We start from the raw sequence: 25,528 nt of genomic DNA, 5'->3' as shown, positions 1-25,528 counted from the left end.
TCACTGGGCACCGATGAAAGAGTCTGGCCCATCCTCTTGGCACCTGACCCTTAGATATTTATAAGCATTGATGTGATCACCTCTCAATCTTCTTTTCTCCAGGCTAAACAGACTCAGCCCTTTCAGCCCTTCCTTATAAAACAGATGCTCCAGTCCTGTCATCATCTTAGTGGCCCTTCACTGGACTCTCTCTACTAACAACTGGCTGGTATCTACCCTGCCCAAGGCCAGGTTCTCTATAGCATATTTACCTCAGATCTCATTCAAAAAGCTCCCCAAAGAGCCAGAGTGAATCAGCAATCAGGTAGCATAGACAATGGAGGTCCAGAGCTCTCCTTCATTTCTTGGACCTATTTAGCATTGGAGACCCATCTAATGCTCCCTCAGAGCACTTCTGCAGCAGTGAGCAAATCCAGCCTGCTCTTATCCTTCCCGTGCAAAGTCATGGAAAGGTGAACATCACCTGCACGTTTGAAGGCTGCTGCCCCCACCTGGTATGCAGAAATGAAGGATGCGGGAACTGCTGGACAGGTCTTTCCTGATGGATGTATTTGATAAATATAGGCAAGGGAGGATGGTGGAGGAAGCAGATGAGCTCCAGACATAGCACTGTGACTGCAGAGCAGGGGCAGACATATCTTTCGACAGCACACAACTTTTCCACCAGAAAAGATTTTATTCCATCTGCGTGGTGTAAAGGTGGGTTGCAGAGGTTTCAGTCAAATGAAGGGAACTATCCTTTATTATCCAGAGAAGGGAGTGTCAAGGTGTCAGGCATGGGAGTAAGATAAGTAGCTTGCATAGTGCAAGATGCGATTTTGCGATCTTTCCAGAATTACAGAAAGCACTTTCCTGGAAAGCAGGAAAGAAGCAGAGAAGCAGCAGGGTCACAGGTTCTGGGCTGCTCTTGGGATGCTGTTCACAGGCACTGTGTCTTACTCCTTTTCTAGTGAACTCAGTGGTTTAATTTTATTAGATTTTTTAAAAATTATTTTAAATTTATTAATAAGCCTTTAACAACTAATTCTGTCAGTTGATTTAGAAAGAAGAATTCACCATCTCCTGGAACAGCAGCAGATCAATACAGTCAAAGTTGAATTCTGCAGACACCAGCAGCATGCATATGGCTGAGTAAGTCATCTCTTGGTTTGGCCTGCAGAGTCAGCGTGGTAGACATTATGATTTTGTTTTCTTGATATAATTCTTGGTACCTTTGTAAGAAAGACTGCAACATTTATATCTGGAAGAAATCCAGATTTGTATAAACTGGAGGATATTATTGTGCGTAAATGTTCCCAGAGTATTATCCCACAGCCTATCCCATATTTATTTTGGAAATTATGACTTCTGGAAAATGGGAAAGCTTCCAGATAATTCCTTTACCTTGAAATATCAGCAAACAGAAGGGTATTTTGAGATTATTCCCTGTTAAAAAGAACAAGTAGCATTCACAGCTATAAGCCACAAAAGAATCCTTCTTCAAATAATGCAAAATGGGTTAAATATAAAGTGTAAGCCATTTTGGAGATATGTGAAAAACGTAATTCTTAAAGGGTCCTTCTTTCTTTGGAGGAAAGTAAAACCAGCTCAATTAATGGCTAGTCACTCCCAAAATAGCCACTTAATCTATTAGTGATATATATGTTACAAGCTTGTGGAGAAGCTGACTGTCCCTATAGATACATCACTGATGGCATGAAACTCCAGAATTCCTTTCTCAAAGGCTCCCTTCTGGAATTTGTTCTTTTTTACAAATTTCCATATTCCAAGAGCTCCCTGGAGAACAGGCAGCACAGCAACATCTCTTGGGTCCTATGCAGTTTACTGATGGAAACAGATGTCTGCATGTACATGTTACCTCCACTGACCTGAGCAAAAGGATGAATTGAATCTCTAACTTTTCCAGCAGCAGAACATTTTTCAGTCTGGATTTCATAAACTTTATGATAGAGGCATGAAACAATCACAGATGCCAAGAAAACAAATTGAAGAAAAAAAAAGCAATGAGAGTAGAAGAATAAGAAGAGAAAGAAAAAGAAGCGAGGACAAAAACCCCTTCTGCAAAGAGCAGTTCTTATCAGATGAGAGAAGCTACTTCCAGAAGTGAAGTTCAGGCACTGCGAACTGCATGAGTAGAAGGGAAAAGCAGGATCCCCTGTCCTGAGGGAGAAAACAAATACCATGGCAAAAAAGCATACACACATTGGAAGGCAGCACGAGAGGGCAAAGCATTACATTTCTTCCAAGTTAAAATGTTTCCAGACTGTTCTGATATAAAAAAAGAAGTTTAGAAGGAAGATTTCCCAGTTCCCAATACGACTGGAAGGCAAAGCTTCCTGCAATATGAAGTTCCCCATTTGGCTTCTTTCCTTTGTTCCTTTGTTTTCCTGTCTGGTTTTGTTCCAGTTAGTTAAATGCTGCACCTTGGATTCCAAGCTAGACCAGCTTGTAAAATTGATACCAACTCATGCAAAGGGAGGCGGAATTCTTCATGCTTCCAGCCACTCTCGTGGGCTGAGATGAGTGATGTAATTTACTCATAGACATCAGATTTGTCAGACGCTGAAGATACTAGTAGAGAAAGTTCTCAGCCTCTGAGACCCACTAAAACGTGGAAAGGCAGGTACTACTTTTCTTCATTCAGCAATTGCTACTCAAGGGATTTGATTTCCTAATATAACTGGTTATGCCCTGTATTGAAGGAGTATTGAAGTGCTGTCCACCAGTTAAGGTCTGTTGCTAAAGACTGAGTCTGGCCCTGGACTTGCGCTGAAAGCTGCATTTTGTTAACCCATCTGCAAATGGGTACGTGAGCAACTGGAGAAGAGAGTCTAAACACAGTGAGATGCTGCCACATTGCTCCCTTCTGTGGAATAAGGCGCGGAGACTGGCAGAGCATAGCTGTCCTAGTCTGACAAGGCTCCCACGTCTATCTGATACTTTTGGCTGCCTAAATTTTTATTCAGACACATCAGTATATCTGATACTGCTACATTAATGAGGACCAGGGAGTAAGCTGAGCACTCTCAACTCCCTCACCATCCATACTACTTAGCAATTAGCTCACTCCCCGGCTTTGTGTTTGGAACTGCTCTGAGTAACTCTCTCCAAGGCACCTGGATATTACAAGGAAAGTCCTGAAAAGTGTGTGCCATGTTACCTGGCCTTATGCCACAGGATTCATCACTGGTGTTTATTTAAGTAACATTATAGAGACAGCCTGCTATTCTGAGTATACAGCTTTGTTCACGGGAAAAAGAGAGCTCAGGTACTTATGCAGGCAAAAGTAAAGGTCCTCAATGCTTTTTTAATTCATGTGACTCTTCCAAGACTATCTTGCCCTAGTTCCAATGAAGGGTAAGTTCCTTCCAGGGCAGAGTAGCCTGGGCTGGCATCCAATGCCAATTGGGCTATCAGCAATATTCCCATGCTGCATTACCCCTAGGGCTTCTTCCCAGAATAGAGTATTGCAACCTCATGGAAAAGAGCCTGGAGCAAGGTCAGGGCTGTGCCTTCTTCTTTATTAGTGCATCATCAGAGTCCTCCTCAGATGGCCCAACAGCAGAGATGCAAAAGCTTCCAGTTCTGAGCAGGCAGCTATTCAGTCAGATCAGGGTCACTGCACAAAAGAACAGGGTATCTTGTCAGGTCCTTCTCTACCAGTTTTCTTCAATTTCAGCAGGGCAAGTCCTCCAACACTAGGACTGCTGGCAAAAACATGTGTCAGGAGTGAAATTATTCACTTGTGCAATTAATATTCTACATACCATTGCTCCCTGCCCACAAATACAAGGCAGCCAGCAAGCCTTAAGCCCAGAGTAGTATCAAAGCCAAAACACGCACGCAAGAGAGCCAGAATGCGTGCGTATCTTGGGCAATAATTGCCTTTTCTGCCCACAAGCAGTTCTTTAACAGAGTAAGACAGAAACAGCGAGCAAGGCACTGGGTCCAAGCCAAAGACCATACAATGCTGCAGCAGGTTATCTTGCCAGTGCTGCTTGTCTACAAAGGTCAGCATGCAGCAATATTCATTCCCTTAGTCAGCCACGCAATCACAGCTGCAAGGGAGCTGTACATCAGCTCTAAGGCTGAATTCAGTTATCTCTAGGGTCTCCTAATAGATTTTAAACAATGACTGCCAGAGTTCTACCTAAAATAGGGTTGTTTGGTCAAGCACACTTGACCGAAACAGCATAATTGAACTATTTAGGCTCAAAATCTACTGCAGATTTTCTGGGAGTCAAACAGCTTCTCAGCGACTCCAAGTTCTGTGAACCATCCAACTTACCCATTTGCTAAATGCGTAAATTTGAAAAGCAAGTACACTCTTGCATCCACAGCAGGCTCCTTGAAAGGAATGGCACAGGTTTTTGCCAAATTAATGACATATTTGCTCTGTCTTGTTGGGAGTGGTAGAAATTGGTCTCCAGTCTGATCCATGAGGGGAAGTCTGTGGGCTCTGCAGGAGAAGAATTTGGAGGCAAGCTGTAAGGGGGAGGAATTTTCTTGCCGTAGATAAGTTTAAGTTTGCATTTGACTGCAGGTTAGTTGCTCCTCTTCCTATTTTTCTCAGAATGTATCTCCCACTAGGTCTTGAAATATCTGCTCCTGGCTTGACCACTGCACAGAAGGTACAGAGTGTACTTGCTCCACCAGGCCTGAGTGTTCACAAATAGTTACTTAATAGAGACCTAAGGTAAAATCCACTGCTCCTGACCCACTCAGCACATTTAGTCCCAAAATAATCAAAATTTCAAGCTGGAAACAGATGCAAGTGTTGCAAGTGAACTATAACCACGTTATTTATTGCTGCCTTCATGGTTCTGGAGGTTAGAAGCTCAACATGAGCCAGTAATGTGTTCTTGCAGCCCAGAAAGCCAGCCTGGGCTACATCAGAAGAAGTATAACCAGCAAATTGATGGAGGTGATTCTGCTTCTCCACTCTGCTCTCATGAGATCTCATCTGGAGTACTGCATTCAGTTCTGGAGTACTGCATTCAGTTCTGGAGTCCTCAGCACTGGAAGATCATGGATCTGATAAGAGAGAGTCCAGAGGAGGGCCAGGAAGATGATCAGAGGGATCCTTTCAGGGAGTTGTACACAGCGATAAGGTCTCCTCTCAGTCTTCTCTTCTCCAGACTAAACAATCCCAGTTCCCTCAGTCACTCCTCATAAGACTTGTGCTTCAGACTCTTCCCAGCTTCGTTACCCTTCACATTACATGGCACCCACTCTCTAACACAATTATAGAATCTTCCACAGCCTAATCATGGATGTCGCCAAAGCTCATTAGAGACCTCCTGGTCCCGTGAATGCTCTTCAGGCAACCGAATTCAGTGCACTTGACAGTCTGCCCTCCCTCAGCCTCCTTTTCTCCAGATGTGGTGTTCTGTATGCAGTATGAGAGCTACTACGGATTAAAAATAACACGGTCGATAAAGAGCTCTTGGTCTTTCATACAGTGGAACATCATTGGATTTCATATTTCTGTCAGTTGAGTGATTTGTAAAAGATCACACCAAGCTCTGCAACCTCCCATCTGAGGACAGGCTGAGAGAGCTAGGGTTGTTCAGCCTGGAGGAGGCTGAGGGGAGACCTTATGGCTCTCTACAACTACCTAAAACGAGGTTGCAGAGAGGTGGATGTTGGTGGCTGGTGATAGCACAAGAGGGAATGGCCTCAAGCTGAGTCAGGGGAGGTTCAGACTGGATATTAGGAAAAATTTCTTCACAGAAAGTGTTATCGGGCATGGGCAGAGGCTGCCTGGGGAGGTTGTTGAGTCACCATCCCTGGAAGCGTTTAAGAGGTGAGTAGGTGAGGTGCCTGGGGTCTCTTGTGAGACCTCATCTGGAATATTGTGTCCAGTTCTGGAATCCTCAACATAAGAAGGATACGGAGATGTTGGAATGCGTCCAGAGGAGGCTACAAAGATGATCGGAGTGCTGGAGCACCTCCCTTACGAGGACAGACTGAGAGAGTTGGCATTGTTCAGCCTGAAGAAGGCTCAGAGGAGACCTTACAGCGACCTTCCAGTACCTGAAAGGGGCTAGGGAAAGCTGAGGAGGGACTGTTCATGAAGGCTTGTAGTGGTAGGACGAGGGGGAATGGGTATAAACTGGAGAAGGACAGATTTGGACTAGACATAAGGAGGAATTTCTTCACGATGAGAGTGGTGAGGCATGGGAACTGGTTGCCCAGGGAAGCTGTGGCTGCCCCATCCCTGGAGGTGTTCAAGGCCAGGTTGGATGGGGCCTTGGGCAGCCTGATCCAGCTGGGGGTGTCCCTGCCCATGGCAGGGAAGTTGGAACTAGATGATCTTTAAGGTCCCTTCCAACACAGACTATTCTATGATTCTATGATTTGGTAGAGGACGGGTATGGTTGAGGCTGATGACTTCTAAGGTCTTTTCCAACCTAATGATTCTGTGAGAAGGTCCAGGGAGACCTTATAGAGACCTTCCAGTACCTGAAGAGGCTACAGGAAAGCTGTAGGGGAGGGACTTTCTACAAGCGCCTGGAGTGACGAGAGGTAATGGCTTTAAATTGGTGGGTAGAATATTTATACTGGATATTAGGAGGAATTTCTTCACAAGAGTGGTGAGGCACTGACACAGGTTGCCCAGGAAAGGTGTGGCTGCCCCATCCCTGGAGGTGTCCAAGGGCAGGTTGGTGGGACCTTGGGCAGCCTGGTGGGAGGTGTCCCGCCCATGGCAGGGGTTGAAACTCGATGGGCTTTAAGGTCCCTTCTAACCCAAACCAGCCCAGACGGCCCCGGCCCGCCGAGCCCCGGTGGGGACACGGGGGGGGTGTCACGTGGGGGGCTCAGGGTGAGCGCGCGCGCCTGGCCCCGCCCCCGCAGCCGCCGATTGGCTGCGAGCCTCACGCGACCCGCGGAGGGGGGGGAAAAGGGGGGGGACGCGCGGCTGCCCGCGAGTAACCCCGACACCGCCCCCCCCTCCCCTCCCCGCGACCTTTCTCCCGCATCGGCCGTGACGCGGCGGACGCGCGCGCCCCCCCCCCCCGCGTGCGACGAAGATGGCGGCGCTGAGCAAATCTATCCCCCACGGCTGCTATGAGATCGGGCACACCTGGGACCCACGCTGCTCCTGGGCCGTCCTGCACGTCACCCAGGGCGCCCTGACAGAGTCTCTCCGCATCTACGGCACCCTCTACCTGGTGTGTGCACGGGGGGGCCTAAGGGTGTGTGTGGGGAGGGCCTGGCCTTGGGGGGGGGGGGGGGGCGGGCAGAGGGATTTGGGGGGGCATGAGAGATAACGTCTGGTTTTGGGGGGAGGCAGAGGAATCGGGGGGGCAAGCTGGAGTGGGGGCTATGAGAGGAGGGTCTGGTCTGGTCTTCGGGGAGCAAAGGAGTGGGTGGGGGACGTGAAGGGAGGGTCTGGTCTGGGGAGTAAAGGAATTGGGGGGAGGGCATGAGGAGAGGGTCTGGCCTGGGGGAGAAGCAAAGGAATGGGTGGGGGGGCATGAGGAGAGGGTCTGGCCTGGGGGGCAGCCTGACCTGAGGGGGGGAGCGAGGGTACTGGGGGGAGGGCATGAGGGGAGGGTCTTGTCTTAGGGGGAGGCAGAGGAATGGGCTGGGGCAGCTGGTCTGGAGGGCGTGAGGGGAGGGTCTGGTCTGGGGAGGCAGAGGAATGGGGTGAGGGGTCATGAGGGGAGGGTCTGGCCTGGGGAGGGAGCCTGGTATGAGGAGGGGGCATAGTGAGGTCTGGCCTGGGGAACAGGAGAAGGGTTTTTGGGGTAGGGAGGTGAGGGGAGGGTCTGGTCTGGGGCACAGGCAGATGAATGGGCTGGGTGAGCTGGGGTGGGAGTCTGGCCTGAGGGGGGGAAGTATGGGTATTGGGGAGAGTGCATGAGCGGAGGGTCTGGTCTGGGGGGGTAAAGGAAAGGGGTGAAGGGTATGAGAGGAGGGTCTGGTCTGGAGGGGCAAAGGAGTGAGGTGAGGGGCATGTGGGGAGGGTCTGGCCTTGGGGAGAAGTAAGGGTATGGGGTGAGGGGCATGAAGGGAGGGTCTGGCCTGGGAGGGCGGTAAGGGTATGGAGTAGGGGGCATGAGGGGAGGCAGGGGAATGCGTGAGGGAGTCTGGCCTGGGGTTGGGGCTTGAAGGTAAGGTCTGGTCTGGGGAGGCACAAAGGCATGGGGAAGGGGGTGACGACTGGCCTGGGGAATAGGCGCAATGGTTGTCAAGGAGTGGGGTAGTCTGGCCTTGGTTTTGGGTGGAAGGCTATGAAGGATATCACGGTGAGAAGAGCTTGGCCTGGGGTGAAAGGGAAGAGTACCAGGGTAATAGGGTGAAGCCTGGCCTCAGGTAAGACGGAGGAGCTTGAGGGGTGTGTGGGGAAGGCACAAGGTGTGTTAGCAGGGAGGAAGTCTGGTCTGTGATGGGGGGAGAAGCGCATGAGGCATATCAAGGGGAGGAGACTGGTCTCTGGTGGAGGGAGAAACGTATATTGAAGAAAGAAGGGCAGGGGAGATGTCAAGGTGCAGCCTGGTGAGGAGGAAGAACCACAGAAAGGAGTCTGGTGCTGACAGAGAGAGATAGTGTGGTGGGGGCAGCTTGGCTTGAGGTCAGGAGGCTGTATGGGTTATGGCGGGGGGCAGCCTTAGGCTTAGGGAGGAGCGGCAGAAGCGAGAGGTCTGTGCTAGCCCTAGGAAGTGAGGAGAAGGTCATAGGGGTTGGCCAGGGTCCAATGGTGTAACAGATGCTGCAAAAGGAGTGAAGCTGGTGGGGTAGGAGGGCATGGGTACAGCCTGAACATTGTATTTTTGTAATTTTCTAGTACTTATGATACCTAAATAAAAAGAATTATATTTGCCTGAGAGGTGAGCATTGTATCTTTGGCAGTAGTGAGAGCATGTGTGTATTACTGTTGGTGACACCTTGGTAACCAGTGATTTAAGATCAAGAAGGTTCCATTGTATAAAGAAGCAACACTAAAAAATACATTAAGGGTAAAGGAGTTTTTAAGTGTTCAGAGGGTATCCTTCAGGTGAGGTACCTTAGCTTGAGTGTGCAGTTATACTTGTTTATATCATGTCAGTTCTAGCTGGCTTACTTCCAGCAAGTTAGGGTGAAGATAGAGGAGTTGGGATTTCTTTCTATCCATCTCTGTAAAGATATTCTGAAAACTCATCTAAGCTGGAATTGCTGTAGGTGAGCACTTCCTTCTGTCCGCACTTTGTTGTTTCTTTTCTAGTGGTGATTAGAGGATTGGGTAGTGAGCCGACCCAAGTCTTAAAGAAAGAAAAACAAGTCATTAAGTCTGTACTTTCAACTTTATACCTGTGCTGGTGCAATGAAATTATCAATGTATGTAATAAAGAGAAAGGAAGGAGCTGGGTCTGCAGCAGTCCTGGCATAATTCATTTAGGCTCTCACTCAAGCATTCCTTGAGTGAAAATTGTGAAAACATCCAATTGCAGCTTAAAAAAAAGGAAATAACTGGAAGCATTGTGGACCTAAGAAGTTGTGATGTCTGACACTGAACATTTTCACTCTGAACTGTCACAATCTGAAGTGGCAGCTATTTTTGTGGGCATGCTGGGAGCTGTATCAGGAAACTATTGGGAAACTGGTACAGAGAACATTTGCTCATCCCCTCTTCCCCTCCTGGTTAATTTGGTAATTTGTAACTTGTATCTGTTTTCTGACACAGTTTGTTCTATGGGAGCGTGAATACTTTTACCAGCAGAGAAGGAGCCTGAAATGAGCCGCAGGAGGTGTAGCAGCGATCCATCAGGTCTGGCTAAAGATAAAGGAGCTTAAATGGCTCTGTAATTAAATGAAAAATTCTCCAGCAACCAAGCCCTGTAAAGAGGTTCCTGCTCATAGCTATGTTACCATTCACTCAGTTGTGCAGTCACAGGTTGGGGGCGAAGCTCCCCCTTTTTATTTATTTGAAAAGAAAAGAAAACCTCCCATATCCAAAATGTTTTCAAGATCTGTTTTACATTGTGGCCTTGTGGACAGTTAGGTCTTGTCACAAATCCAAGATGGGGTGGGAACCTTCTCAGCCAATGTCATGCTGTACTGCAAAACATCTACCTCAATTTTTACACTGCCTTATTTGCAGTTTTTAATTTTCATAGGCTTTTGTTGACAGTGTTTAACTTGACTCATTAGAGTAATCTAAAGTTGAGCTACTCTAAAATCTTGCTCCTAGCTAAAGAGGGAGGAAGCGCTTGCCTTCCTTTGCTCCCAGACACATAACTATACTCCTTTATTTGTGTAGTCTTGGACCTTACCTCTCCTTGATCAGATTCAGTTTGTGCGCTAACCCAGAAGAGGTTACTACTCTGCATTTAGCTGGGGTAATTTTCAGCTGCACTGATGAATTACATTGATTTATTAAGCAGGGTTTGACAAGGACCAGTGCCAGCGTAAGGTAAAGAGTAAAAGAGTGCAATTGGGACTACAGAAGAGGAAACAGGAGGCTTGCACATTAAGTAGGTTGGCAGGCAAAGAACACTCCTGAATTAAGACAAGCACCATGAATATTATTCTTTGCTGTGCTGAAAAACCTTGTATTTGTAAATGAAATATCGCAGTTGGGTAGTACAAACATTCAATCCTTTTCTGTGTTCTGAAATTTCTATAAGGGGATGAACTTAACTTATTTTGTATAGTTATATCAGTGTACGTTCAGAATGTTTCTGGTACTACTTAGTTCCAGTCCTTTGTACAACTCAGTAAAAAGAAGTCGCACTTTATTTTTGCCTATGTCAAGCCTGTCAAATGGCTGTTCCTTGTTTATTCTTCCTGTTGCCACAAACTAACAACTGAGGAAAGTAGATGAAGTAGTTTTCCCCCTCACAAAAGCTTTTGTGGAAATGAATAAAAATGAATAAATGAGAATAAATTGCCAGAGGTTTTTCTGGGAGACAGTGGCATTAGGGAGAATTACAATCTAGAATCCAAACTCCTAGCATCTACACCTCACATCTCTTAAATGTTTTACTGTTCTTCTGTCAATGACAGACTGATGAAGTCAAATTAATTGGTGTGAGCGTTTGATGAGTAACATACTGGTTTTCAGTAAATGACTGCAAAGACTCTACATTTAAGTAGTGCTATACCGTATTTCTGGGAGATCTTCTGGTATGAGGAAGAGGAGCACCAGGCCTAAAGCAGCGCGGATGGCAGTGGGTTATTTTGACATGTCCTCTGGACTGGGTGATGGTTCAACTGATTATTTAGTACAACAGGTGTAACTTGCGTCTGCTATTCCTGTACATTTTTAAATGATTTGTAGAGCTTGCTGTATTTTATTGATTTCTTTCACTTAAATTCTTCTCATACCATTTTTATACTCATTTTGGTCCTAATTTTGACACTTTTTCATACTAATTTTTGTCTCATTTTTTTATATTTTTCATACTCGTGCCTGTTTTTCCTGCTGTGCTTGTAATTGCCTGCACATTCTGAGATGTCAATTGCTTATTTCTCGTCCTACTTTGAAAGTTTTTTTTTATACTTCAAATTCCAGTGCTGATACCTTCTTTGGCCCTCTTTGACCCTTGAGTGTCTGCATTCTTTCTTTTAATCTGTATTTTTTATTTTGTAAGCTACCCAGGGCAACGTTGTATATATTGTTGTTAAAGACAAATGCTATCAGCAATAGTACGAGTATAAAGGTGTTTTCTTCCTGTGTAAATATGAGAGGGACATTGACAGTCCTACAGCATGGGCCGGATAGTCTTGCACAGGTCTCTTCATGGATTAATCACCAATTGACTAGGCGTAATGACAAGAACAAACCTAATTGTTTTGCTAGTGGATCATTTTGAAAACTGTTGGGTGGAAGACCAAATCACCAGCCAAAGGTTGAAGTGGGGCAGAATGAAGTGCCAGTGTCACATCACCTTCCTGGCCCTGTGTACGTTGCTGTAGGATAGGGCCAGAGGATGGCTCCAAGGATGGCCCTGCAGCTGCTCATTTCATGTGCAGTTTCTTCTGGGCAAAGCGGGGGAGCCACCTAACACTAAAACAGATCATGTTCTATCTGCCAGTGTACGTATTGTCATCATCTGTCATCTTAGGTGTGTGAGAAGGCTGTACTGGCCACATTGTATTGAAAAATGGCCCACAGTTGCTGTGTATGGTAAAATGTGTTTTTTCTTTGTTTGTGCTGTGAATCATTGCAAATTTGGAAGTGGGATGGGGAAACTAAGAAGGATGTTAGTGTTACCCTTGAATGTGCATCTGTGTGCCGGCTTGGATCTCTGGAGTAGGCCATCAAGAAACTCCCTTCTGTCAGGATCTGGTACCTGGGACTGCTGTGATGGTGGTGTGTGATTGCATTGTGCTGGGGTATCTGATCCTCTTAGCATAGTGCAGTGTCATCTCTGTGCTGTGTTCTGAATGACACATAGGTCAGTGTGCTTTTGCCTTTACATTCTTCTGGAAGCTGGGTTAAATGTGACTAAAATCAGCTTCAATGTTACTAAAGTAAGAGTCTGGTTTAAATGTCTTCATTCCAGGCTGTGACCATTCTGCTCTGTTCAAGTGGCTTTCGGGCCAGACTAGTAAAGGTATTTCTGAAATTGAAAATAAACAAAAATAGTCCTTTTACTGAGATACTGAGAATTGTAAAAGAGTCAGTTAATGAATTCAGGCACACTGAAGAATTTATGCTCAAAGGTGCAAGGGGTAACCTGGAATCTACATCACAGTAGTGAAAACAGGGAAAGCCCCTGCCTTGACTGACTGAGCAAAGATCTTGATAAAGACGCTACAAATACTGGGAAACAGCAAAAATAATTAAAGGGGCTGTTTATCAAGGAGATGTAAATCTCTTATGTTGGTACAGCTGTATAGTAGAGTGCAAGAATTTCAGAGTAGGAGAAAAATGATTGGAAATTGTACCGAGCTAGACATTTCAAGAGGAATGAAAAATGGCCCACTGCTTGTTTAATTACAAGGGAAACAGTGAAGATCAGTAGTCATGGAATGAGGGTGATGCCAGGGTTGAAGGTAATATAGATGTTATTCAAAGAGTACATGAACACTGTTAATGTCTTTTTTAGTTGGGAGGCTAATATAGGAAATTTTAAAAAAAAGCTAAACCAACCCAGCCCCGTGATGGTGATCCTCCAATAACATTTGAAAAACGGACAGAGGAAGTCAGAGAGCAGGAGACACATGTTCTTCCTCGGGGTGCTGCAGGAGCTGACTTACGAAATTAAAAATCTGGAAGCCAGGTTTTGTAATCTATGAAATCAGGGAGGGACCAGCTAATTGAGGAACAACAAATCAGTGTTTAAGAGGCAGCACGAGAAACAAATTGCTGATTTCAACAACAGCGTCTTTCAAAACCCAGGTGTTACCTCAGGGCAATTTGAGTATGTTACTGCAAACCACTTAAAAATAAATTTTACAAAGCAAAAGGATTCATACAAAATTGCGAACAGTTAGAAAAGAACATAGAAATAGTTGAATACAATTATGAAAGAAATCTGACATCAGTCTGTAGCTCTGCCTGCCACTTGAGTAATCTGAAGTGAAGGGATTCCTTTGCTTTAAACGTGCACGTGAACTAAGTTATACGATCTTCCTTGTTTTTGTAATGGCTTGCAGCATATGTATTCTAGAAACCATCCACACAACATTATTGATCCTCTCTAGAGTTGCATTTTAAAGGTGCCTAAATGTGCCAGCCACTCTTATAAATGTCATTAAACTCTGTGTTCCTAGAGGTTTGGCTGGATGTCTCAATACTTCTGTAGTTTGTTTGGTTTTTTTTGGCTGCCCCCTCTTTTCATATTTTTTTTTTAATAAAAGTTTGTTATAATGAGCTTGATTTTTAGTTGAATATTGTGAAGGAATGAGAGAGATAATGCTTTTTTCAGTTTCCATCAATCAGTGTCAGCTGATTTCACTGAAATTTGATGGAGGGGGTAGTGTTTGAAAAGGCATACACATTGTACAAACTTAGGGAATGGTGTTTGATAGATGAGGGAGAGAAAAATTGACGTATGCATAGTGGCAGAGTTCCTGCAAGGTCTGTGGTTTTTTTTTATCCTGCTACATAACTTCTCAGACTGTGTTCATTGGTCAGCCAATTAGTCGTTAAGTGGAGCCATCCTTTCTGCAGAAGGCCTGCTGTGGAATCTGTAGTTCAGGGGTGTAGGTGAAGACTGGATACTGGAGGTGAAGCAGAGGTTATTGCGGTTGGATGATGATTGCTTGTAGGTGTTACATGACACATCGTTAGAATAATCAGGCCTGACTGGTGCCTCTGGTTATAGGAAAGCTCCTCCTGGAGTCTTGTGTTCCTTTGCTGCTGAGCACACTGATAGCCTAGTAGCTACGTTTTAAGGAGGGTGTTGGAAATGCATATATTTTTTCCATGGTTAATACAGAATAAATTCTGATTTCTTAATTCTGTAGGGCTTTAAATTTGGATATGAAGACTAAATTAAAAAAAAAGGGCTTCAGTAGTACTCTTTTATAAGCTGGTGGTGTCCTGTCTCTGGACTGATTTCTCATAACTATGTTTTCATGTTGGAGAGTCAAAATGCAGTTGTGTGAATTCCATAGTTAATGCTAGAAATTTTTTTTCTGTATATTACTGTGTAGGCTTTTTTAAAATACTTTAGACATAAAATATGGGAGGCCTTAGAGTTCACATTGTTAGCAATGTTTATTCTTAGAGTGACTAGTATATTTTAGAATCAGAATGTTTTGGATTGGAAGGGCCCTTAAAGATCATTCAATTCAACCCCTCTGCAGTGAGCAGGGACATCTTCAACTGGGTCAGATTGCTCAGAGCCCTGTCCAGCCTGACCTTGAATGTTTCCAGGGATGGGGCATCCACCACCTCTCTGGGCAAACTGTGCCAGTGCTGCACCACCCTCACAGTAAAGAATTTCTTCCTTATATCTAGTCTAAATCTCCCCTCTTTAAGTTTAAAACCATTACCCCTTGTCCTCTTGATACAAGTCCTGCTAAAAAGTCTGTCCTCATCTTTCTTACAAGCCTCCTTTAAGTGCAGAAAGGGTGCAATAAGGTCTCCCTGAAGCCTTCTCTTCTCCAGGCTGAACAACCCCAACTCTCTGAGCCTGTCCTCCTCAGAGAGGTGTTCCATCATTTTTGTGGCCTCCTCTGGACCCACTCCAACAGGTCCGTGTCTTTCCCGTGCTGAGTACTCCAGAGTTGGATGCAGTAGTCCAGATGAGGTCTCACCCGAGTAGAGGGGCGGAATCGCCTCCCTTGACCTGATGGCTGTGCTGCTTTTGATGCATTACTCTTTTTAATGCAATATTTTTAGATATATTACTTTAAAAGTATTTGCATTTGATTTGAAGAGTGATCTCCTTCCAACTCCGCTCCATATTGTACTGTACGTAAAGCCATAAAAACCTCATTTCTTCCTTCTATCCTTGTATCTATTCATATGAAAACAGTCTTAGAAATATAGTAGTCTGGCTCTTGTGGTTTTTCCACCTATGCTAAAATATAAATTCATAGCAATGTTTTTTGAATGTGTTAAATAGTTTTTCATAGATATGAATGTTTTCTATTTCAAGATGGTAGTGGCCAACATGTTTTAGACTTAAATCGGAGCTTGTTTTAATCTGTAGGGGAAATAGGAGGATAACCATCAGATAACAATCTGTAGTCAGTTTACCTTTGATTGATGAACAGGAGAGAGAAAGTCTGGGCTAGGCGCATAAAAGACTGTCAGCTGTCTAGAGAATCATTATAGTGCTTGTATATTCAAGGATTTTGGAGGACAGATTTGTGGTCATGTCTTCTGCTGCGGTATCTGTCATGTATTAATCTTGCTGTTATTCCCTTTGTTTATAAGTAAGAAGAGTGTAGGGTTGCCTTCAAAAGCTGCCTAATGCTGCCAGGCCTGTTTTAAAGCATAATTGAATTTTGAGTTTCAAGTTTTGAACAGTTGTGTGTGGAAACGAGGAAAGGAGTTATTTTTCTTAAAAAATAAGTCAGAGACTTTCTGTTTTCAGTTTTCCCACAAAGGGTAATGGGACACCAGACAGTGCTGGATCAGTCTTCAGATGTTGAAAGGAAATCTTCTTTCCCACATGCTTGACTTATCTTATTCAAAAGGCTTCACCTGACCATGTTCATAGTACCAAACTAATCACATTTGAGGCTAGAAATACTTTCTCTGGAAGTCATGGTGGCAGATGATTTATTCCCCCTCCTTCTGTGTTGTGTGTGTAGGGCACAGCTGTCACACAGGGACAATTGGGGAGTATTTCGTCAAATCAATTTCTCACCTGGAAGTGTTATTAATGAGTAATGTATGTCGGGATTTATTAGTTGATTGTATTAGAAAATGAGAATGTAAAAATGTTAACAAAGCTGGATTTTGCTATTTCTAGTGCTTCTGTGGCTTGAGCCACAAGAAAGTGGAGTAAAATTGCAGGAAGGGCCGTGAAGGCTGTTAGAGGCAAACAGCTCAGCTGTTGGTATGGACTGTGGATAATGAATATTTAAGTCTCTGTTGAATGCTTGCATAGGCCAAATAAAGACTGCATCTGCAGACTATACTACTGCTTAAAGTTTCTTTTTAGTGCGTAAAATGTCATAGTGTAACAAAACTTAGACTGTGGTGCGAAGAAAATGGCAGTTCTAGTATTTGAAATGTGTGTGTGGGTTGATTACTTACTAGCTACCTTGGAATTCTTGCAAAGTAAGTTACACAGAGTGGTTGTACTCTACCCTGACTCAAATGCTTAATTCTTAATAGAAAGGGTTGGAATCTTCCTTGATGAATAAATGAATCTTTAATGTTAGGTAAGTATTTCAAACCTAGATATTGTTTACCTGCAGACGGCAAATCTGCTTGAGGAAAGTGCCGTTATCTAATTGTTACTTAAAATGTGATAGTGTCTTTATGGTGTATGGGTTATAGGGTGGACATTGGTTAAATTTGGTCTTTTTTTCCTGTTGTATTCTTTTCCCTACAGAGAGGTGTGTACAGGGTGACGTGGTGATTCTATTTTTTTTTTTTAAATGGATGATATAAAGTATATAAGTAAAGGAGAAATGAAAGCAATGTGCCTTCTGTCTGGAATGGAGAAAGGTGGGGTCGATGGTAGCTCTTAGTGTCTATGAAACTTTATTCCACAGTCTTACTGATACTTTTTTTTTTTTTTTTAAATAAAAGGAAAGGTGGTGCTGTACAGGGAAGGATTGTCTTGGTAGCTAAGTTCCATTGAAGGTTGGAGTAGTTAATGACAATCCTTATCGCAGAGAGTTGTGTACTCCTAAATATCCTAAGACCAGGTCGATTAATGCCTTGAAAATAAGAGATTTTAAGAGTGACTCAGTGTTTTATGGAAAGCTGAGTAGGAAGAAGTTGCAGCACATCTGGTGTATTCCCAAGCTGCTGTTAGTCAAAGGAGATGCTGGAGTATTCTTTACCCTGAGGGTGCATTGCTTTCATCTTCCTGGAGAAGTCATGAGTAACTGAAAGCTGGATCTTACTCTGCTGGCATTTGGTGGAGTCTCCTGTCCCTGGTTTCAGAAAGATTTTGAGCAGTCTTCTCCTTCTTGTAAAGGATAATTGGCAGGAGAAACACTATAGCTTCAGAAATAAAGTAGAGGAAGGGGCGGCATTGTAAGTGGGTTGTGCTTTTCTTCTCTTTCCTCTCTACAGTGGTGAGTGTGTGGCTTCTGTTCCCTAGATTGTGGCTAAATTTGACTTAGGAGGTGAGGCAACACAGGCAGCGTGAGATTGAGGGGAGGCAGCATTGTGAGTGGGTTTCATAGAATCACCAGGTTGGAAAAGACCTCTTTGGTCATCGAGTGCAACCATTCCTATCTGCCACTAAGCCATGTCCCTGAGCACCTTGTCTACCCGTCTTTGAAGTACCTCCAGGGATGGTGACTCAACCACCTCCCTGGGCAGCCTCTGCCCCTTGACCCTTTCTGTGAAATTTTTTTCCTGATATCCAGTCTGAATACAGCTTGAGGCCATTCCCCCTTGTCCTGTTCCCTGTCACTTGGGAGAAGAGGCCAGCTCCCTCCTCTCTACAACCTCCTTTCAGGTAGTTGTAGAGAGCAATAAGGTCTCCCCACAGCCTCCTCTTCTCAAGGCTAAATAACCTCAGTTCCCTCAGCCACTCCTCGTAAAACTTTCATATAGCTGCAAACACCCGTGGCATTACCTGTCACAGCAGTGCTCCACTCGTGTTGCAGACAATGCATTTAGTATTGTACTAAAGCTGGAAATGTACAGTAATTTTTATGCACTGAAGAATTTTGTTCTGTAAAATTCTTGGTCAGTCCGTCTCAAAACAGAATAGTGAGACCAAGAAATTATGGAAAGTGGTGACAAGAATAATGGAAGGTCTGGACCTAGTTTTGGCCTTTCCTAGATACATGATAGTTAATTGTTTGGATCTGTGAGATGAGTAAGAATTGCAGTCCTTCATTCTTCTCGTGAATAACATGGCAATCTAACTTTTACAGCTATCAACACTAGGGTGCTGATATGGAACATCATGAGATGCCTTAATTAAGGGGTCCTAGGGTTCTTCTGCTCCTTTTGTAGCTGGAGAGACAAGACTGTAATGTTGATGAGATGTTCATTTCTGTCTGCTTGACTCTGCAGGAAGTTTCAGGTAGCACAGACATTCTGCTACATCTGTTAGCATCTTCATAGAGGTTAAGAGTTTGTCACGGAAGTATTTACTGGATGTCGTCTTCTCCTTCCATGCTACTTCTACTGACGTCTGCTGCTAAGCCTGGAGCAGTGCATTTATTGTAAGACTTTGGCCTTCGTCACAGTGTCCTTCCAGCTCAGTTAAGTGAAGTGTATCACAGTGGGAACCATGAACCGCAGCAATCAGACAGATTTCATAATCTTTCTGCCTTGCCAGCCTCAACTTTAATGCTACTTTTCTGAAGTATGTGGAGCTGAAAGGGAGAACAAGGTGGTGTCCAGAAATATCCCTGATATTTTTTCTGTGTAATCACACCATTGGTTGTGGAGGACAGGACAGCCTGTTTTCATCTGTACACAATATTTAGCTTAGTTGATGTCTATAAAGCACTTTAAAAATGATGTGCATTATTTTTTTTTATCTGGGCATGCATCAAGCTTCATCGCCCTTACACATACAGCTCTTTTAGTTATCGTGAGCAGTGTGTCTTTGAACCGGTTTGTTTGGTGGTGTTCCTGGTTCTTTCCTATTTTTCAATTAGGAGTAGAAAAGTAGAGGGAAGAGAAAGCAGATATTTGCATTAGTCTTAAACTTGTTGGAGAAGCTACAGAAAGTATTTATTTTACTTTGATTTGATATTAGTTTGAGATACCAACCTTTTCCTGTTCTAGTTCTGACACCAGTGTAAGGAAGCAAGGCTTCATACTTCAGGTGTAAGATCTGTGTTCTTAAAGCAAAAAAGTGTTTGTTACAAATGTTCATGACCTTTGTATAATAGGCTAGGAGTAGCTGAGAGGGTAACAAATAGTGATTTTGTGTTTAGAGTACATTGAGACTTTCCCTCAACAGGAAGATTATCTGTATTGCATTATTGCCATTATGGTTTAAGCAGTCTTGACACTTGATTAAGTAATATGTGAATCTGTTTTCAGAGGTCTGTTCATGCATATCTCTTTCCTTAATCCTTCGTTCAACCTTCATTTTGGAAACAGATTTTGGCAGAACTTCCCTGTGGTTAGTTTTAGCAGAATCCTCAGCCCATCTCTGAATCTAAAACATCTACTTGCTATTCAGTACAAGTGGGCAGTGTTTCAGAACTCCCTGATGGTTTTAAATTGAAGAACCAAGACTTCGAGAGGTGTTGCCAATACCGATTCAACAGGATGTCTTTCGTTCTCATCATTACCAGCAGTAGGAAGCTCACTCTGGTTGGAAGCTTGCTTTGTTTGGAATGTCTCTAATTCTAAGCATTGACCAAAAACTCCTGCCAGTTTTGAGTCCCTGGGAGGTCAGTGCAGATAAAGAAGAGAATACTATTAAGAAGAAAAATGAATAAAATCACGGTGCACCCAAAGTATAATTTCACAGACTCGTAGGAGCATGCAGGTTGGAGGGACTTCAGGAAGCTGTGTGGTCCCAGCCTCATACTCAAAGCAGGGCCAGTTGGATGGGGTTGCTTAAAGCCTTTTCCAATTGAGTTTTGAGGATCTCCAGTGATGGAGAGTCCACAGTCACTGTGGGCAACCTTCTCCAATATTCATCTACTCTCAAGAGAAAATTTTTGTTCCTTAAGTCTGAGTTTCTCATATTTGAACTTGTCTTGTTGTCTCTTGTCTTACCCCTGTGCATCTCTGAGAAGAGCTTGGTTCTCTACGCCTTCCTGTTAGATAGTTGCAGGATTTCTGTGGAAGAAGACTTTGAGGACCTTCAGTGTTTTAGTCATTAATTGACTTAGTTATAAAACATGGGAGATATATTAAACTGACCAAAAAGAACATTTTTTTTCTTAGACCTGACCTGTTTTCTCCTATAGGCGGTTCTTTAGAGATAACATTCCATTTCTATAAAATTTGTCAGGAATTTCTTGTTCTTCCAGCAGATGGTGAAAGTTTTTTTGGGTCTTGCAGTTAGTTAGTTGGAGTAGAAAATTTTTAGAAATATATTGTCACTTCATAGGGACTGTGGAGGGCATTTGGATTACTTTAGTGATAATCTGACCTTAATTATGTGGTAGTCCAATTGTCCTGAAAACAAAACTCGGTATAAATTTATCACATCTTGCAAGTTCTGATATCTGTCAGACAACATTTCTGACTGTTATGGCCAGTGGTAACAAGGTAATAAAATTCTGCCTGTACTTCCTGTTTAGGTTTCCTTGATATATTTCCTGCTATAAATATTGTAACGGCTGGAACAAGTTTAAAGGAAATCTTTGTGGTATTGTTCATAAAACCAGCAATTTTAAGAGGCTTTGATTTACTACTTAAATGAGCATGTCTCCTTTTCGTTTTTTTTATTTTTCTTAACAATGTGCAAAAAAGAGCCTAAATGAATTAAAGTATTGTCCTCCCCTTTGTTTTCTCTTCCCTCCTCCCTTAGATTGCAGCTATTCTCAGGAAAAGAAAACTTGACTATTATTTGCACAAACTGCTGCCTGAGATCTTGCAATCAACTTCCTTTCTGACAGCAAATGGGACGTTGTATATTGCTTGCTTTTGCATTCTAAGGTTGGTATACTGTCCTAAAATCATATGTAATAGGAAAGCTATTTTTATGCAACTTTTCAATTCACATAATAATATGTATTTTCTTAATAATAGGCTTGTTTGTAATGGGTAGGAGTGAAAAAAGCAGCAGCTGTGCCATTGTCTTAATTTTTGGTCTTACCATTTGATTATGAACTCCCCCCCTTTTTTTTCCTCTCATTTTTGTAATCTTTTAAATCAGCAAGCAAGTCATTGTATTCATTTTGCTTCCTTTTCTCTGTTTTACTGATTCAAAATACATTGTTGGAGGAAATTAAAATATGTTCCAGAGGGCAACTGAGAAGGCCTAACCTTTCCTCTTCTAGAAATAATTTATGTAATTTGATGTTGGATTCTGTTTTCCTGATGCAGGGTCTGTGATGTCTTTGAATTATCCTAAACTTTATCCAAGCACCCAAGTTTGTACTTTCCTTAGTTGTGGTCATAAATGAAGGACATCTCAGCACAGCTTCTGGGGCTCTAGAAGATACAGACTTGCTCTGAAAGGAGAGTATAAAAAGCACTTCTGTATTCTGAGCTGTTTCCAGTGTATATTTCAAGTAACTATCAGGATAGTTAAAAAATTTAACTTTCCTGTTTATGAACATGATGATGTCCTAGATGTAAATGCATTTGTTGTAAAAGATGTTGTACATTGACATGTAAAGCCTACAGTAGCTGTCAAACCCATTATACCACACTTCCAGGTCAGTTTAAAGGCCTCTGAACTTTGCTTCAAAGCTGAGGGAGAAGGCTAAGAAGAGGAAGAGCTGGCTAAGGAGCCATGGAATGCTTTTTAAGTAAATAATTTGTGAAGTTCGAAGTAAATCTTTTAAGTAACAGGCTCTAAAGAATATGATTTTTTCAGCAATCTGTGTTGTATTAATATTGGTTTATCTTTATTCCTCTGACCTGTACAGCGGTCTTCCTTGTACTTGCCTGTAAATCAGCAGTGCCTTACTTCAGTGCTGTCGTTAGATGTTACTCTCTAAATTAAGCTGGTGTGGCTTTAAGTTTTGTTGTTTTCAGCTGTTCCTCTGACAGAAGTTATTAGCCATCTAGCAGATCGATGACTATACTTGTGCTGGTAAATGAAGTAGGCAAGGGATTAATTCTTACTCTGGGGCATCACTTTCATCTGTGCAGAGCATAGCTGTCTAAAGCTGTTTTGACCTCCAAAACTCGCCAGGTGCGGACTGAATAATGGAAATTGTACCTGGTCCATGCACCCTCCAAGTCCCCTTGTACCATTCGTTGGGTTGACCCAGGCCAAAACCATACAAAGGACGATTCTGATGATTTAATGTGACAGGGCATATGTGTAAATGCTTACCCTGCTGTTCTTACAGCTGTGCAGTAGAGTAACCAGCCAAGGTCTTGAGAAATGTACAAGCTTTTTTTGTTACGAAGAGATGCCCAGGGGGAGTTGTCACCTCCAGGAGAATCTCTGCTGCTAGGGTCTTGAGAGACTGCCCACCAGCAGCAGTTGCAGGACTTGCAAATAAGGAAAGTCAGCCTGTTGGCTAAGATGCTAATTGGAGCTGGTGAACTGAAATCACTACTAGAGGTGAAAGAAGAAAGTGTTTATCAAGCCTTATGCATTGTACCCACTGAAGTATTCAAATCTCCAGTTTTAAAGAGTATTTTGCAGCATTTCTGACAAGATTAAAATTTGGAGCCTCAGCAGTTAAATTACTAGGATACGTAAGAGCTATTAAATGGCATTTCAGAAAACAGTGGATAAAATGATTACCAGAAAAGTCATATTTTCCAAATTTACTAGTATCTTTTGAAGGATAAATATTTATCTGATGATGATTGAATTGGTACATTATACATGAATTGTTAAATGACTTTGACATTGCTTGTTAGGACTCTTCAAGAAGAAAGATTCTCTGTCTTCTAGGAATTAGTAAATGATTAGGAAGTAGTTATATATATGAAACAAAACAAGGGGTAAATAATTGTTTTTCCATAATAGGAAGAGATTGCCAGTGGTGTTCCTGCTTTGTTCTGGATATACCTAAAGAATCTGGAAAAAGGGATGAAGAGTACTGTGAGAGATTGTATGAGATTATATAGGTTACAGAAATCTAAAACTGACTCTTGTCCATTTCAGAAAGATCCATTGGTTAAAATAACTCAAGAAATATGATAGAGAAGAGTGCAAAGCAGTGTATCCAGAGGAAAACACAGTCCTATCCTTACAGGGAGATGGGCTTTAAACTGGCTGCTATTGATGAGGAAGATGTTTGAGAGTCATCATAGTATGGTTCTTCAAACAAGTCAGTTCAGTACTTGAATATGGTCAAGGAGCTGAGTGTTACTTGGAGAGAAAATGAGAACAAGACAGAAAGCTGTATAAATACATGACGTTTTTACAAGTTGAGTGCTGTGTGCCTTTTTTTTTTTTTTTTAAGAGCTCTCCTAAGATCATAATGTTGACAAGTCCTTCACTTTGAATCTACCGAACATCAACATTGTCTCGCAACTGGAGCTGTACGCGTTCCCTTCTCTTGTCTGCTATTGAGTGAATGGTGGAGGGTGGAAATGTGAGGCTTCACTCTTTTTTTTTTTTAACCACTTAATTTGTGTTTTAAGTTATAGAAGTTCAAACAGAATGTTAAAAAAAAATAATTCTTTGAATTAATTACTATGGGTTACATGTACTTCCTTTAGTAGCCCCTGGGAGCAAAAGCATTTTGTCATATTCCAGCCCAGAATGTCCTTTGGTATCACTGTGTTTTAATCCATCAAGGAAATACCAGTATCTTTATGGTGTTTTGCACAACTGTGGCTTGAGTATTTCTGAACTTGATTTGCCACCATGCAAAGAGATTGTCTGAGACCTTGGAGACCTAGATGTTCTAGATCTGATGTTAGATAGTTGTGAGAGATTGGATGTGATAGATTTGTATCATAGGATGCATGCTGCAGTTTGTATATTTTTTGGTTGGAAGGTATGCAATACCAGAAGCAGCAGCAGTACCTTGGAAGCAAAGTTTCCCAGCAAGCTCCATGCAGATGACCTTACCCTCCTGGAGTTAGAACCAGTCTAGAGCAACAGGTTGAAGGGTTTGCAGCTGGACATGTTAACTCATTTACCTGCACAATTCCTGATTTGAGAAGAATTGCCTTTTTCCTTCTTTGGTAGCACCGAAGAGGAGAGGTGTTGGCGCGTGTATAGGATGTCCTGGCTAAAGCGACCACTTCATCTGTTCATACCTTTACCAAAGTCCCAGCCTATCTTCAGTCACTGTGTATGCTGAAAATATCTTAGTCATCCAATAACAATTAAAAGACGTAAATATGAAGTGCAATTTTTGATGAGAAATCTAGCTTGTGCTAATACATGTTTTTGATGTTCTTGTAGTATTTGCTTCCTTTCGGATAGGGAAAACAACCGAAATTGAAACTGCTGCAAATATTTGCAATTATGTAAAACTTTCGGCAAGGAAGTGCAATGAAATGATTTCAAGTGTTGTTTAGTATTGTCACTGTTTCATAGGTGGGCAGAATTTCAAAACCATCTAAATCCAGTATCAGCAGTGCTTTAGGCTGTGGATAGACGTTCTCATTCTAGATGGGATTACCAAACTAACTTGGCTGACATTTTTTTCCTTCTTTCTTTTTCCCCTTTAAGTGAATTAGGGAATGTGTGTAGACAGTGCTGCTAGCAGGGCAGTGGGAGTGGTGTTCTCTGTTACGGATGTGTGACAGACCAGCAGGGGATTGTAATCTCTTTCGCTGGTGAGATCCAGAGGACTACATCTGTCTGGGCTTTAAACAGAAATGCTAGGCTCCAGTGTTGAAATGCATTACAGCTGTTTAAAGAAAGGTGTGATTTTGTAGGTTTTCAGTTTTATTGATTGCAAAACCTGGTGAAGACGTGATTCTTTTAGTTTAGCAATGAGAGTAAGTTGGTCCAGGTACAGCTTTACATTATCTTGCTTAATTAGATTCAACCTTACCAGCTTTTGAGTTTTGGATACAGTTGTACGTTGAGGAATTGGATGTAAAAACTGAAAGAGCTAACATTTCTGATTCTAATCTGTAACCACAGACCATGTGCAAAAATCCATGCAAATAATAAGTCTGCATTTACTGTAGTAGAAGTTTAAATGTTTTGCTTGCTGATGACATTTAAATTTCCGCTAGGTTTTGTTGTGTAAAATATGTTACTATTTCCAAAATCGTATCAAACCGAACATGTAAGCATTACTAGAGTGGTTCTAAACCATGCCAAAAGAACAAATTCCTGTTTCTTTCCCACAGAAAATACATTTGTTCTGTTACTTAACAGGTGTGTCTGCTAAGATGTGTTCATACTTATTAAGATGTTTAAAATGG

The 25,528-nt window shown here is 42.7% G+C and overlaps 1 protein-coding gene across 3 annotated transcripts in view; it reads left to right on the top strand.

The window, feature by feature from the left end:
- The first annotated feature begins 6,990 nt into the window (after nucleotides 1–6,990).
- Nucleotides 6,991–25,528, top strand: part of TMEM135 (transmembrane protein 135) — a 179,709-nt gene continuing 161,171 nt past the window's right edge. For 2 of the 3 annotated variants that reach the window (XR_008448598.1, XM_054059062.1), the window contains exons 1-2: nucleotides 6,993–7,175; nucleotides 21,033–21,160. Coding sequence is in view for 2 of the 3 variants with exons in the window: in XM_054059062.1 (XP_053915037.1) it covers nucleotides 7,035–7,175; nucleotides 21,033–21,160 (269 nt within the window). In the remaining variant the exon portion in view is untranslated. Of the gene's footprint in view, nucleotides 7,176–21,032; nucleotides 21,161–25,528 lie in introns of all 3 variants that reach the window. The other variant, XM_054059075.1, reaches the window with a different exon arrangement.

Source organism: Cuculus canorus, chromosome 1 (assembly GCF_017976375.1).
Source record: "Cuculus canorus isolate bCucCan1 chromosome 1, bCucCan1.pri, whole genome shotgun sequence".
Classification (NCBI taxonomy): domain Eukaryota; kingdom Metazoa; phylum Chordata; class Aves; order Cuculiformes; family Cuculidae; genus Cuculus; species Cuculus canorus.
This window is presented reverse-complemented; position numbering and strand designations above follow the sequence as displayed.